The 13,072-nt window shown below is 40.2% G+C and overlaps 1 protein-coding gene across 4 annotated transcripts in view; it reads left to right on the top strand.

Moving 5' to 3' along the window:
• The first annotated feature begins 7,611 nt into the window (after positions 1 to 7,611).
• Positions 7,612 to 13,072, top strand: part of SVOP (SV2 related protein) — an 85,358-nt gene continuing 79,897 nt past the window's right edge. For 2 of the 4 annotated variants that reach the window (XR_010933275.1, XM_067700476.1), the window contains exon 1: positions 7,614 to 7,872. Coding sequence is in view for 3 of the 4 variants with exons in the window: in XM_067700476.1 (XP_067556577.1) it covers positions 7,838 to 7,872 (35 nt within the window). In the remaining variant the exon portion in view is untranslated. Of the gene's footprint in view, positions 7,873 to 13,072 lie in introns of all 4 variants that reach the window. The other 2 variants (XM_067700475.1, XM_067700477.1) reach the window with 2 other exon arrangements.

Here is a 13,072-nt window from a genome sequence, read left to right as displayed (position 1 = left end):
GGAGTGGAAATGGATCGCAGAGGAAGGGCCTTTAATGAGCATGGGGCACATCTCTGACGACACCTATAGAGAAACCGAGACCTTTAATAATAACAGCCACCAAACTTATTGTTTACTTAAATGCATTGCTAAGTACGTCACATGCATTATTCATGTTCAGTCTTCACAGTTTTTACATCCCAGGAAATACAAGAAATTTAGAGAAAAAGTCTTTTGACACAGCTTGTAAGTGGTGGAAACAAGATTGGCAGGCAAGTCTGTGTGTCTCCAGAATAGCAGTGTCCAATAGAAATATATGGAAGTAAACAGTTTAAATTTTCTAGTAGCCACATTAAAGTGAAAAACAACAGATAAAATTAATTTTATCAATATCTTTTACTTGACCCAATGTGTCCAAAATATTGTCATTTATATGGAAAAATTATTAATGAGATCATTTACATTCTTCTTTTGTACTAAGTACCTCTCAATTTGAACCAGCCGTTTTTCATGTACTCTATAGTCACAAGTGGCCAGCAGCTACTGCGCTGGACAGCACTGGAGCCAGAGAGGATTTGCCCGTTTAATCACTTCCCCCAACTCCAGAGCAAGTAGTTGCCACTGCTTTAGTAAGGAAATCAAAGTTCTAGCTCAGTGGTTCTCAGAGTTTTTGGTCTCAGGACCCCTTTATACGCTTATAAATTATAGAGAGTTTTGTTTAAGTGGATTATACCTAACTATACTTATACAATTAAAAATTAAAATTGAGGAATATGGAGAATCCTGACTCATACACTGGGTTTCACACTTTCCTTGCTGTAAACATAATAATTGAAACCGCTTGCTAAACACTTGCTAGCGGCTAGATCCCTGTGCTAAGTACCTATGTGCACTGTCCTATTTCATCCTCTCAACAACCCCACCAAGTAGGTTCTATTAAAATCTCCACTTCAGGGGCTTCCCTGGTGGTGCAGTGGTTGAGAATCTGCCTGCCAATGCAGGGAACACGGGTTCAAGCCCTGGTCCGGGAAGATCCCACATGCTGTGGAACAACTAAGCCCGTGTGCCACAACTACTGAAGCCCGCGTGCCTAGACCCTATGCGCCACAACAAGAGAAACCACTGCAATGAGAGGCCTGTGCACTGCAACAAAGAGTAGCCCCCGCTCGCAACAACTAGAGAAAGCCCACGCACAGCAACGAAGACCCAACACGGCCAAAAATAAAAACAAATAATTTTTTAAAAAGATGACTTGCTAGAAAGTTGTGTTACATGTGCATAAAGTATAATGTATTAAAAAAAATCTCCACTTCACAGAAGAGGAAAGCCCAGAGAAGTAAAATGACTTGGCCAAGGTCACACAACTGGTTTGTGACCAGACAGGATGTCAGGCAGATCTGTGTGGATCTAAGGTCTGTGTCTTAAGCTGGACACTTCTGCCTCAGACTTGAGTCCATCAAGATGGGACCATTACTACCCCACTTGTGATCAGTACTCCACATTGTGTAGGTTTCAAGTACCCACTTGGGCACATAGTCTTGATTCCAGCTGGGGTAGTTAGGAAGGAAGCATAACTGGTTCTTACACCTTTGAAAAGATGCTCCACCTTACTTGGTAATGAAAGAAATGCAAATTAAAACTCCAATCAGAAAACATTTTTTTCCACCCATCAGATTGACAAAGCATGAAAAATACAATACACAGTGATGGTAAGTATATGGGGAAACAGACACTCTTGGGCATCCCTGGGGGAGAGTAAATGGGTGCCATCTTCACCCTGGGCAATTTGGACTATTTACAAAAATGACAAGTCTGCATACTCTGTGACCTACATATTTATCACACACACATAAGAATGAAGATATGTATTGCAGCATTGTTGCTAGTAATAAAAGACTAGAAGCATCTAAATACCTAGAAAAATTATAGTAATCCCATGTAGTGGAGCACTATGTGCTATGAAAATAAGGCACCAGCTCTTGTGTACTAATAAGGGAGATTCTAAGATGTGTTGTTAAGGGAAAACAGTAAGGGGCAGGGCAATGGAAGAGAATGCTATTATTTGTGTGAGAATAAGATTCAGTGTTTATAAATATAGAGATAATTAAGAAACTGGGGACACTGCTGGCCTCTGGTAAGGGAACTGTGTGACTGAGGCCACCTTTTGTCCTTTGAGAATTTTGTGCTATGTGCATGCATTATTATTCAAAAAATAATTTAAAATTTTAAACTTGAAAAGCATCATCAAAACACAGGGGAAATATAGCATCAAAATTGTTACTCCTTCTGGTAAAAAATGCTCATTAGAAGCTCATGAAAAGTGAAAAAACAGGCCACCTAATAGGATAAATATGATTCCAAATTTGTAAGAAGACGTCTATGTATGTGTCTCTGCATCAAAAAAATGGCTGGAAAGCTATACCCCCCAAATGGTAACTCTGGTTATCTCTTTGTGGTAGATTAGTAGTAAGTTTTAGTTTCTTCTGAATGCTTTTCTATGTTATCTGAGTTTCTACCATGATCATTTATTTCTTTCATAATTAGAAACATTTTTAAGACATGACTATATAAGTCTATCTTTCTTTATGAGGTAGTTCTGAATTGTTGCAGCCTTTGTAACTCAAACCCTCCTTTTCGGATTGATCTCCAATCTCCAGAGAGATCTTAAAATCAGCTTTTAAACTTGCTTTACCTCTCAGATCCTCACAATAAACCCGCCTTTAAGCCTTCTTGGGAGCTCTTCAATATAAATCCTTTATAAAAATAATTGATTTGCAATAAGTAATTGTGGGAATTATTACCTAATTTATATGGTTGATCAGTTCATATTTCACATACATTCGTGTTCTTAAATCAGCAAGCCCATGCAAGTTTCCAAGAACTTGGATATGGTGTTTTGCTTGTCTCCTCCTATTTGATGTTACTTTTTATGTTGTCAAACAGTGCCTGGATTCCTTTTTACTTTCCAGTAAGAATGAGATTAGCTTAAAAGTCACTTCCTCCTGTTCAGACAGAAGCCCTGTAAGACTTTAGCCCATTGCTTCCCAGAACATCTGATCATAACATCTTAAAAGTCACAATTATTTATTTTTCTAATCAGGAAGGACCTTAACCGAAGAGGCCATGAGAGGCCAGCTCATCTGACTCGTGAGGAAACTGAGGCCCAGAAGAGTTAATTGATAACAGAATTAACTTCTGCCATCAATTAAACTAGTCACCCCATTTCCTGGCAGAGACTCTTGTGTTTTTTCTCTACTGTCTTTTCTGAGAGTTTCAAACATGGGGAACAATACAGAAGGGAAGCTGAGTGTAGTAGCCAGCCTCCAAGGTATGCCCCAAAGACCCCCTTATATCCTGGATTCATATCCCACATCAAATAAGGCTGACATGTGTAACCAAAAGATTATTGTGATAAGGACAGTATGTAAATTTCAAGGCCAGGTCATAAAAGACATTCTCACATCAACTTTGCTTTCTCTTGGACCACTTACTTTGGGAGAAGCCACTGACCATGTTAGCTGTGAAGATGCTCAGGAGAGGATCTTCTTATGGAGAAGAAAGAACTGAGGCCTCCTGCCAACAGTCATCACCAACTTACCAACCATGTGAGTCCGCCATCTTGAAAGTGGACCTTCCTGTCTCATTTGAGTCTTCATATGAGACTGCAGCCCTGGCTGATATCTGTCTGCAACCTCATGAGAGACCCTGAGCTACAACCACCCAGATAACCTGCTTTTGGATTCCCGACCTACAGAAACTGTGCAAGATAATAATTGTTAATATTTTTCAAAGATGCTAAGTTTTGGGGTAATTTGTTATGCAGCTATAGATAACTAAGACACTAGGAGCAATGTTCCTCAAAATGTGGGCCTTACACGGCTTAGCTCAAAAATCCCCTGACTTCCTGGTTAAAAGTGTAGGCTCCTGGCTCCATCCCAGCCAAATGGATCAGAATGTATCAGTGTGATGCCCATACATCTGCATTTTGACAAGCTTCAGCTATTTGGATAGCATCCTAAAGTTTTTTGGCCATATCCAGATGTCACCTTTACTTTTAATTTAATTTTCTTTTTGTCTGTAGAAGTCACTTTATTTTCTTTTCATTTTATTTTTTTATTGGCGTATAATTGCTTTACAATGTTGTGATAGTTTCTGCTGTACAATGAAGTAAATCAGCTGTATGTATACATATATCCCCTCCCTCTTGAACCTCCCTCACATTGCCCCCATCCCACCCATCCAGGTCATCACGGAGCACCGAGCTGAGCTTCCTGTGCTTTATAGCAGGTTCCCACTAGCTACCTATTTTACACATGGTAGTGTATATATGTCCATCCTAATCTCCCAATTTGTTTAATTAGTTTAGTTTAGTTTTTTTATCTATATCACATAAATATTTTAAAATTTCTTTTGTTTTTAGATTGTTTTCACATTTGGAAAAAACCATATTTTTCTAATATACATAAAAATAAGTATCTGTATTTGATCATTTAAGTAGGTAAATGTTTATCCCATGTATCACCTAAAGTCATCTCCATTACACTCAAAAGTAAACACTCTATACTTGGTAGAACACTGAGACAGCGGAACAGAGATCATTTGGAAATGATGAGAGTTACAGCACCCCACATGTTCTCTGGAACTGGACCAGTTCTAAGCGCTGGCATCTGTAGCATCTCCTTCCATTCTCACCACACTCTTGGACAGCAGGCAGGGTAATGTATGATTAGTGCCACTTTTACAGATGAGAACACAGCCACATACAGGTGGAGAGGCCGGTCTAAGGTCACAATGCTTGAATGCAACCCCTGTCTCCTGTCTTCCTGCTCAAACTTTTTTGCAAGATACACTATTCCTCCGTGGCCAAATAACCCATAGAGATCTAGAGAAAGGGAAGGACACCTAAAAATATAGAGGGAATACTATTGTGAACGAATGTTACAAAACACACAAATTTACTGGAACTGGATCATAGACCTAAGTGTAAAAGCGAAAACGATAAAACTCTCTGAGGAGTTTTTTCATAGGAGAAAAATCTTTGCAACCTTGGGGTAAACAAAGATTTCTTATGTCACAAAAAGCACAAATCATAAAAGAAAAACAATCTGATAACCTCAATCTTATCAAAATTTAAATTTTTCCTCTTTGAAAGATACTGTTAAGAAAATGAAAAAGTATGCCACAAATTTCAGAAAAATTTATAATACATATATCTAAAAAAGACCTGTATCCATAACGTGTAAAGAACTCTTACAATTTAGTAAGAAGACACACAATTCCCCTCAAACTGTCAAGATATTTGGACAGACAAGACACTGCACAAAAAAGAGATATAAATGGCCAATAGGCACATGAAAATATGGTCAACATAATTTGTCATGAGAGAAAGAAAAATGAACACCACAATGCCATACCACTATACACCTATTAGAATGGTGACAGTTAAAGAAACTATCAATGCTGTGTGTTAGTGAGGATTTGGAGCAACTGGAATTCTCATACATCACTGATGGGAATGTAAAATGATACATACACTTTGGAAAGCCGGCAGTTTCCTATAAAGATAAACATAATCTTACCTCAATGACCCAGCCATTTCACTCTTCCATATTTATTTATCCAAGAGAAATGAAAATGAAAATCTACACAAAGACTTGTACATGAATGTTCACAGCTACTTCATTCATCATAACTCCAAATTTAGAAAATCCAAAATGGTCATTCATTGATGAATAGGTAAATAAAATGTGGCATATCCATACAATAGAATATTACTCAGTGATAAGAATGCACTACTAAAACAACACAGTAACACTTAGGAATCTCAAAGCCATGCTGAGTGAAAGAAGTTGAGACACAAAAGAATATGTACTTTATGCTTCTGTTTATATAAATTCTAGAAAATGCAAATTAATCTATAGTAATAAAAGCAGCTTAGTGGCTGTCTGGAGCCAGAGATGAACTTTTGGGGTGATGGAAACATTCTGTATCTTGATTGCGTTGTTGTTACACTTTTTCTTTGCAAGGGCATATGGGCTATTTATACATCTTCTTTGAAGAAATGTCTATTCATATCCTTTGCCCACGTTTAAATTGGGTTATTTGTCTTTTACTGAGTTGTAAGGGTTCTTTACGTATTTTGAATGTAAATCTCTTATTAGTTATACGATTTTCAAATATTTCTCTCATTCGGTGGGTTGTCTTTTCACTTTCTCCATGGTATCATTTGCAGCATAAAGACATTTAACTTGGATATGGTCCAATATATCTGTTTTTTGTTTTTTCTTGTGTCCCTTATGCTTTTTGATGTCATGTCTATGAGACCACTGCCTAATTCCAAGTCATAAAGACTTATTCCTATGAGTCTTAGAGTTTTATCTAAGAGTTGTGTAGTTTGAAATCTTGCACTTAAAAGTATTCAAAACCTTTTAAGCATCTCTATGTTGGATCTGGCTTTCTGTTTGTATGGAGTTGAGTAACCAACTGTCAAGGTTTGCTTGGAGCCCAGCACTTTCCAGGACATGGAACTTTCAGTGCTATAACTCAAGTCCTGAACAAACCAGGGTGAGTTGGATCCATTACCAATAGACCTCCAACTTGCCAACCCTGATATAAATTATTATCCCTACTCTCTAGGGCTTAAAATAGATACTGAATCTCCTCACTTGAATGAAAGATGTTTGTTTTCAGTTTACCAATCATTTATTGAGTGCTCAAAATGCAAAGCCCTGGGGTTGAGTGTAGCTAGGAATATAAAATTCCAATTTCAGTGTCCATAAATAAATTTTATTGTTCCAGGCCCTTGGGGTACATCAACAAACCTTTATGGAGCTTAAATGCTAAAGGGGGGGGAGACATTCTAGTGGAAGGGGGATGGGAGAGCCATTAAACAAGATGAAGAGGATTTTGAAGGCAGGGATTTGGTTTTATTAATCTTTGATTCCCCAGAACTGTAGAAATCACTCACTAATGCTTGTTGAATGAATGAATGAGTAGCTTTCTCCTACTCAACGTACATTTTTTTGTGTGTGATTCATTTCACAAGACCTCAGCTCTGTGGGACTTCCCTGGTGGTCCAGTGGGTAAAACTCTGTGCTTCCGATGCTGGGGGCCTGGATTCCATCCCTGGTCAGGGAAGTAGATCCCGCATGCATGCCGCAACTGAGTCTGCATGCCACAACTAAGAAGCCTGTATGCTGCAACTAAGACCCGGCACAGCCAAAATAAATAAATATGTAAAATAAAATAAAAGACCTCAGCTCTGTGATGTCAATGTCACTTCTAACTTGTTCTCTGTCATATGCCCGGTGAGTCTTACAGTGCCTGGCACACAGTAGGTGCTCAATAAACAATGCTTCAATGCAAGAGTACATATACAATTTTTTCATTCTCTGCATTTTGTTATAGCAGCCTGGGTTTCAAGAATATTACACCAGTAACAACCTTAATGAATCCCTACAAATAAACATTTAGAGAGGCTTCGTCAAGCAAAGAGTGCTCATTGGTACCTAGACAGCCATTTCACAGGCTGGTGTGCCCCACAGGCATCTCAGTAAAACACCACCAGCCACAGACAGCCTGTAAATTCCGCTAACCAGAAGGGCTCTCCCCGCCCCCTCTCCCCGCGCAGCTAGCCCTGCCCTTCACCTCCTCTTCTCCGCCCACTCTCGCCGCGGTCTCCTGGCGGCGGCGGCTTTGTCTCTTGGGCTGGCCCCTGGCGGCTCCCTCCCCGGAACAGCTGCCACCGAGGGAGGAAGCCGCGCGGTCCAGAGCCCTAGTGCTGAAGCCCCCGAGCCCTCGTCATCCACCACCACCATGTAAGGGCCATGAAAAGGGCTCGTCCTGGCGCAGCGCGGACATGGAGGAGGACTTATTCCAGCTAAGGCAGCTGCCGTGAGTATCCTGGGGGCGAGTGAGACGCAGACAGGTTTTCCTTTTTTAAAGGAAAACCTGCAGAGGGGCGTCTCAGCGTGGCTTCCTGAATTTAAAGGGAACTGTTTCAGAGGAGAGAATTAGGCCTGGAGGAGACAAGCCATTTTCCTACCCCATCAGCTCAGCATCTGTATCTCTGACTCAGTTCGATTTTTCAGATCCGTCGGAATCTTATGGGGACCTACCCATGTTATGTTTTCCCTTATAATGGCTCTCAATCCTAAAGGCATTTTGAGGTCTGTGTTTTAAGAAAGCGTTAGCTGCTGTTTTGAGATGCGGACTGAATTGATGAGTCCATGCAATGACATCGGTCCTTTCCAGTCCTTCTCCTATGCTGTGAAATTCCTAATTTTCCTGCAAGGTCTTTTAGAAGGGAATGATACTGATGTTGCAAACTGGTTTCTAAAAAGCAGGGATTCCTTCCTAGAGAGGAGGCTTCTGCAAAGTCTTGTTGTTTATGAAGTGTGTGAATGAGAGGGCTGTGCATCGTTGCTGAAACCTCTTGCCTTCTGAATGAACGGCTTTTGTAACAGCTAGCTAGAGTGAGACTCACTGTCGGCTCTCCTTGGGAACTCAGGAATACCCTGCTTAGAGGATTGGAATTTTTCAGGGATGCCAAATTTGCTCTGAAAATGTTGGGGGAATACAATCAAGCGTGGCAAGTATAGGGAGCTTGTAAAGGGGCTTCCAAATGTCTCCTACCACGAGCTGATGGTGATTTGTTAAGCAAATTCCAAGAGTATGAGATGGGGCATTAAAAAGAACATTAATGGGGGTTTTGTTTTAATTTTTAGAAGTACTAGCCATTTGGATGGTAAAACTAGACACCATTTGGAATTGTTGGAAAGGGTACATTGTTGTTAGTATGTGTGTATTTTCTTGACTTAAATGTTTTTTTCTGTCTAAGCCACTGAGGAATTCTCCCAAGTGACTTTTAGCGTGACTGATACAGCTCTCTGAAGCTATAAGTACTGAAGGGTATTGTAGTGTCTGCTTCTCAATCAGTATAAAATTAATTTTCATTAATATTTTTAATTAATTAAATTTTTACTTTTAAGCTTTTATTAATTGATCCTCAAATAGCATATCTTATGTAACACAGCATTATTTCACAAATGCTAAAGGACACTCAGTTATAATATCCAAAGCTGATGTGTGAATACATAAAAATGTACATATCTGAGTGCAGATATCTCAAGGAAAACATACCACGTTCATTGAAAATAAATATCATGTTTAATATTATCATATTATCTATGATAATATTATCATATTATCTCTAAATAAAAAATAATTCAGAAACTAAAATATGAAATTTGGTACTCAGAATAAGAATACATATTGGAACTGCAGTTTTACTGGGATAAATTTTCAAATGCTGTCAGAGCATGTGAACTTTGCAAATTACTCAAAGATTCATGTATATTTAATCTAATATATAGACATGACACTAGAATGACAATTCCTTCCTTAATTTAAAAAAGTAAAATTAATAAGAATTTTTTACTTCAGCTTTAAATTAATTTAGTTTTTATACTAATATATAATATAATGTACTAATATAATATATAGATAGGGAAAATAAAGTTCAAAAAGAAGCACAAAAATAAAAGTAAGTCTCTCTCTTCCCAAACCCCAGTGTTAAGTTTCTTGATTATTTTTCTGATTTTTATACACATAAATACATATAATATCTATTAGAGAGGCCACATTGTATGCTGGTTAAGAGCACTGACTCTTGAGAAGACAGACTTGGCTTCAAATCCTGACTGTGCCACTTCCTGGCTGTGTGACTTCGAGCAAGTGACTTAACCTTTCTGAGACTCAGTTTCCTTAGCCATAAAATGGGAATCATAATAGTACTTGATTCAGAGGGTTATGGGGAAGATCAAATGAGATAATGAGTGCTAATGCCTGGCAGATACAAAGAAGTCACACGTATTAACTATTATTATTATGACATCTGAAAAAGAATTTATAAAAACAAAATCTGTAGACTCTTTATGCTGGACTCCCCCAAAATGTAATCTGCAAACCCCAAAGTACATTTGAATGATGTTAAAATTAGCCCTGAAATATGTTAACCTCCATTTATAAAAAAGAATAGAAGAAAAGGAGCAGCCGTGTGAATCTGAGTGGGTTACACATCACGACATAGGTGTTTTTTAAACCACACCCTATATATATTATTCACAGATTGCTGGCAACAGACTGCCTGAGAGCAATATGGATTTTTAAAAAATCAGAGTGCCTTGTAGAGGGTGGGCAAGAGTGGACCTTGGAACAGGCTCAGTCCCGCAGGAGGCCAAGTGTTAATAGATTACAAGCTGCTAAGTAGTTAACAGGGTCAGGGGAGGGGGAAGAGGGATGAGGGTGTCTAAGAAATAGTCCTTTCCTGCTGTTAGAGGCACCTTCACACAGCTCTAGGATGGGTCATTTGAGACCACAAACAACCTCTGCCTTTCACCTGCTGTCCACTCAGGCACAGGAGATTCAGAAAGCTGAGATTTTATATCTAGTTCTGCCTTACTGTGAGATCTTATGCAAGTCAGATTTTCCTGGGTCTCTCCTTTCTAGGATGATTTCTTGAAAGCAAGTTATGCAGACTACATTGATTGATTGATTGATTGACTCATTCATTCATTCAGTGATTTTCCTGGGTACCATCCTAGGTCAAGGGATTCTACAACCAAATAAGATACATGGTCTTTGCCCTCAAGGAGCTCACAGTCTAGAGCTTCAATGTCCAATACAGTAGCCACTAGCCACATGTGGCTATTTAAATTTAAATTATGTAATTAGTATGTGAAATAACTTTCATATATAATACACAATATAAAATTTGACTTATAAGTAAAGTAGGTGGTGTTTGAAAAATCCGTTCCTCGGTTGCCTTAGCCACATTTCAAGTGCTCAGTAGCTACATGTGGCTGCTGTAGTTGCGTTGTGACAGCATGGGTCCAAAACATTTCCGGAACTGCAGAAGGTTCTGTTGGACAGCACTGGTTCGATGGGAGAAGCGGATGTAGAGCACACAATTGCACAATAATTATGAGAATTGTTTTAAGGGCTACAAAGGACAAGTGCATGATGCAACAAGAGTAGTTCTAGATAGCGGAGGGGAGAATCAGAGAAGGCTTCCTGGAGGAAGTGACCTTGGAGCTGAACCCCCAGACATGTGTAGGAGTCAGCCAGAGAAAGAGATAGGATGGAGCATTTCAAATAGAGGGAATTGTGTGTGGGAAAAGCTCGCAATCAGGCCAGTGGAGCTTCACGAGCAAGTGGCGTGAGGGAAGGATGCAGAGGATGGCAGGGACCCGGCCACACAGGGCCCTGGAGTGAGGACAAGAAATTGGAACTTCATCCTGTGTTTGCTCAATCCACTCTCCCTCCTTTCTTACCAACCCCGTCTTTCAAGACTGAGCTTAAGTCCATCACCTCCATGAATCTCCTGGGCTTCAGCAGCAGCAGGGGTAAAAGTGTGGACTCTTGAGTCAGGCAGATCTGGGTTCAAACCCTGGCTCTGCCACTTAGCATCTGGGTGGCCTTGGACTAACGACTTCATCTCCCCAAGGTTGGGTGCTCATCGGTAAAGTTGGGATAATGGCGGTATCTGCATGGCAGGGCTGTTGTGAGAATGAGGGACGTCACCACTGGGAAGCTCCCAGTACAGTGGCTGGCTCTACGTAAGGGCTCAACCAGTGGTGCTGGTGTTTTTTGTCTTCCTGACTCTGGACTTGTTTCCCTTATCCTCCAGCTTATTCAGGTAGCAGAGTACCTAGAAGCCATGGTCTCCTTTTCAGAATACTAAGGAATGTCCTAATGCTAGCTCATGGAAGCACATGTCCAAACTTGAACTCCTGATCTCTCCTGCACTCTGCTCCTCTTTCAGCCTCACCCATACCAGTTGATGTAACTCTGTCCATCCCATTTGGAGTCAATTTTGACCCCTCTTTCCCTCTCATATTTCACTTCAATCCATCGGGAGATTCTACTGGTCCTGCCTTTGAGCTACATCTAAACTCCTACCACTTCTCTCCACCTCTACTGCTAGTCCTTGGTTCAAGCCTCCATCACCTCTCACCTGGGTTAATTCCAGTGGTCATCTTTCTGGTCCTCCTGTTCCTGCCCTTGTCTCCCTACAGCCCATTCTCAACACAGCACCAGAGGGATTCTTTAAAAGTCAGGTCACATCCCTCCTCTGTTCAAAACCCTCCAGGGCTCTTCTCCTCTCCCACCCCCTCATGCAGCCATTCTGTCTCCTTGTTTTGCCTCAAACACACCATGTAGGCTTCTGCCCCAGGACCCACTGTTCTCTCTACCTAGAAAGCTCTTCTGCAGAGTATCTGCTTCACCTTTGTCAAGTCTCAAATGCCACCATCTCACCAAAGCCTACCCTGACCACCTCCTTAAAATTTGCAGCCCTCTCTCACAGCCATTAGGATGGCAACTACCAAAAATAAATAAAAATAACAGGTGTTGGTGAGGATGTGGGGAAATTGGAATTCTTACACACTGACTGTTGGCGAGAGTCACAAATGGTGCAGCCTCCATGGAAAACGGTAGGGTGGTTCCTCAAAAAATTAAAAATAGAATTACCATATGACCCAGCAATTCCACTTCTGGGTATATACCCACAAAAGAATTGAAAGCAGAGTACTGAGGAGATATCTGTACAGCCAATGTCATAGCAGCATTATTTGCAATAGCCAAAAGGTGGAAGCAGCCCAAGTGTCCCTTCATGGATGAGTGGATAAACAAATGTGGTCTATCCATACAGTGGAATATTGTTTAGTCTGAAAAAGGAGGGAAATGCTGACACGTGCTACAACATGGATAAACCTTGAGGACATTATGCTAAGTGAAATAAGCCAGACACCAAAGGACAGCTGGTGTATGATTCCACTATATGCGGTTCCTAAAGTAATCAAATTCATGGAGACATAAAGTCGAATGGCCAGAGGCTGGCGAAGTGGAGTAGGGGGATCTGCGTAGTGGGTACAGAGTTTCAGTTTTACAAGAGGAAAAGAGTTCTGTGGATGGACAGTAGTAATTGTTGTGCAACATTGTGAATATAGTTAATACCACTGAACTGTACTCTTTAAAAACATGGTTAAAATGATAAATTTTATCTTATGTGTATTTTACCATAATCGAAAAA

This window comes from Pseudorca crassidens, chromosome 12 (genome assembly GCF_039906515.1).
Source record: "Pseudorca crassidens isolate mPseCra1 chromosome 12, mPseCra1.hap1, whole genome shotgun sequence".
NCBI lineage: Eukaryota > Metazoa > Chordata > Mammalia > Artiodactyla > Delphinidae > Pseudorca > Pseudorca crassidens.
This window is presented reverse-complemented; position numbering and strand designations above follow the sequence as displayed.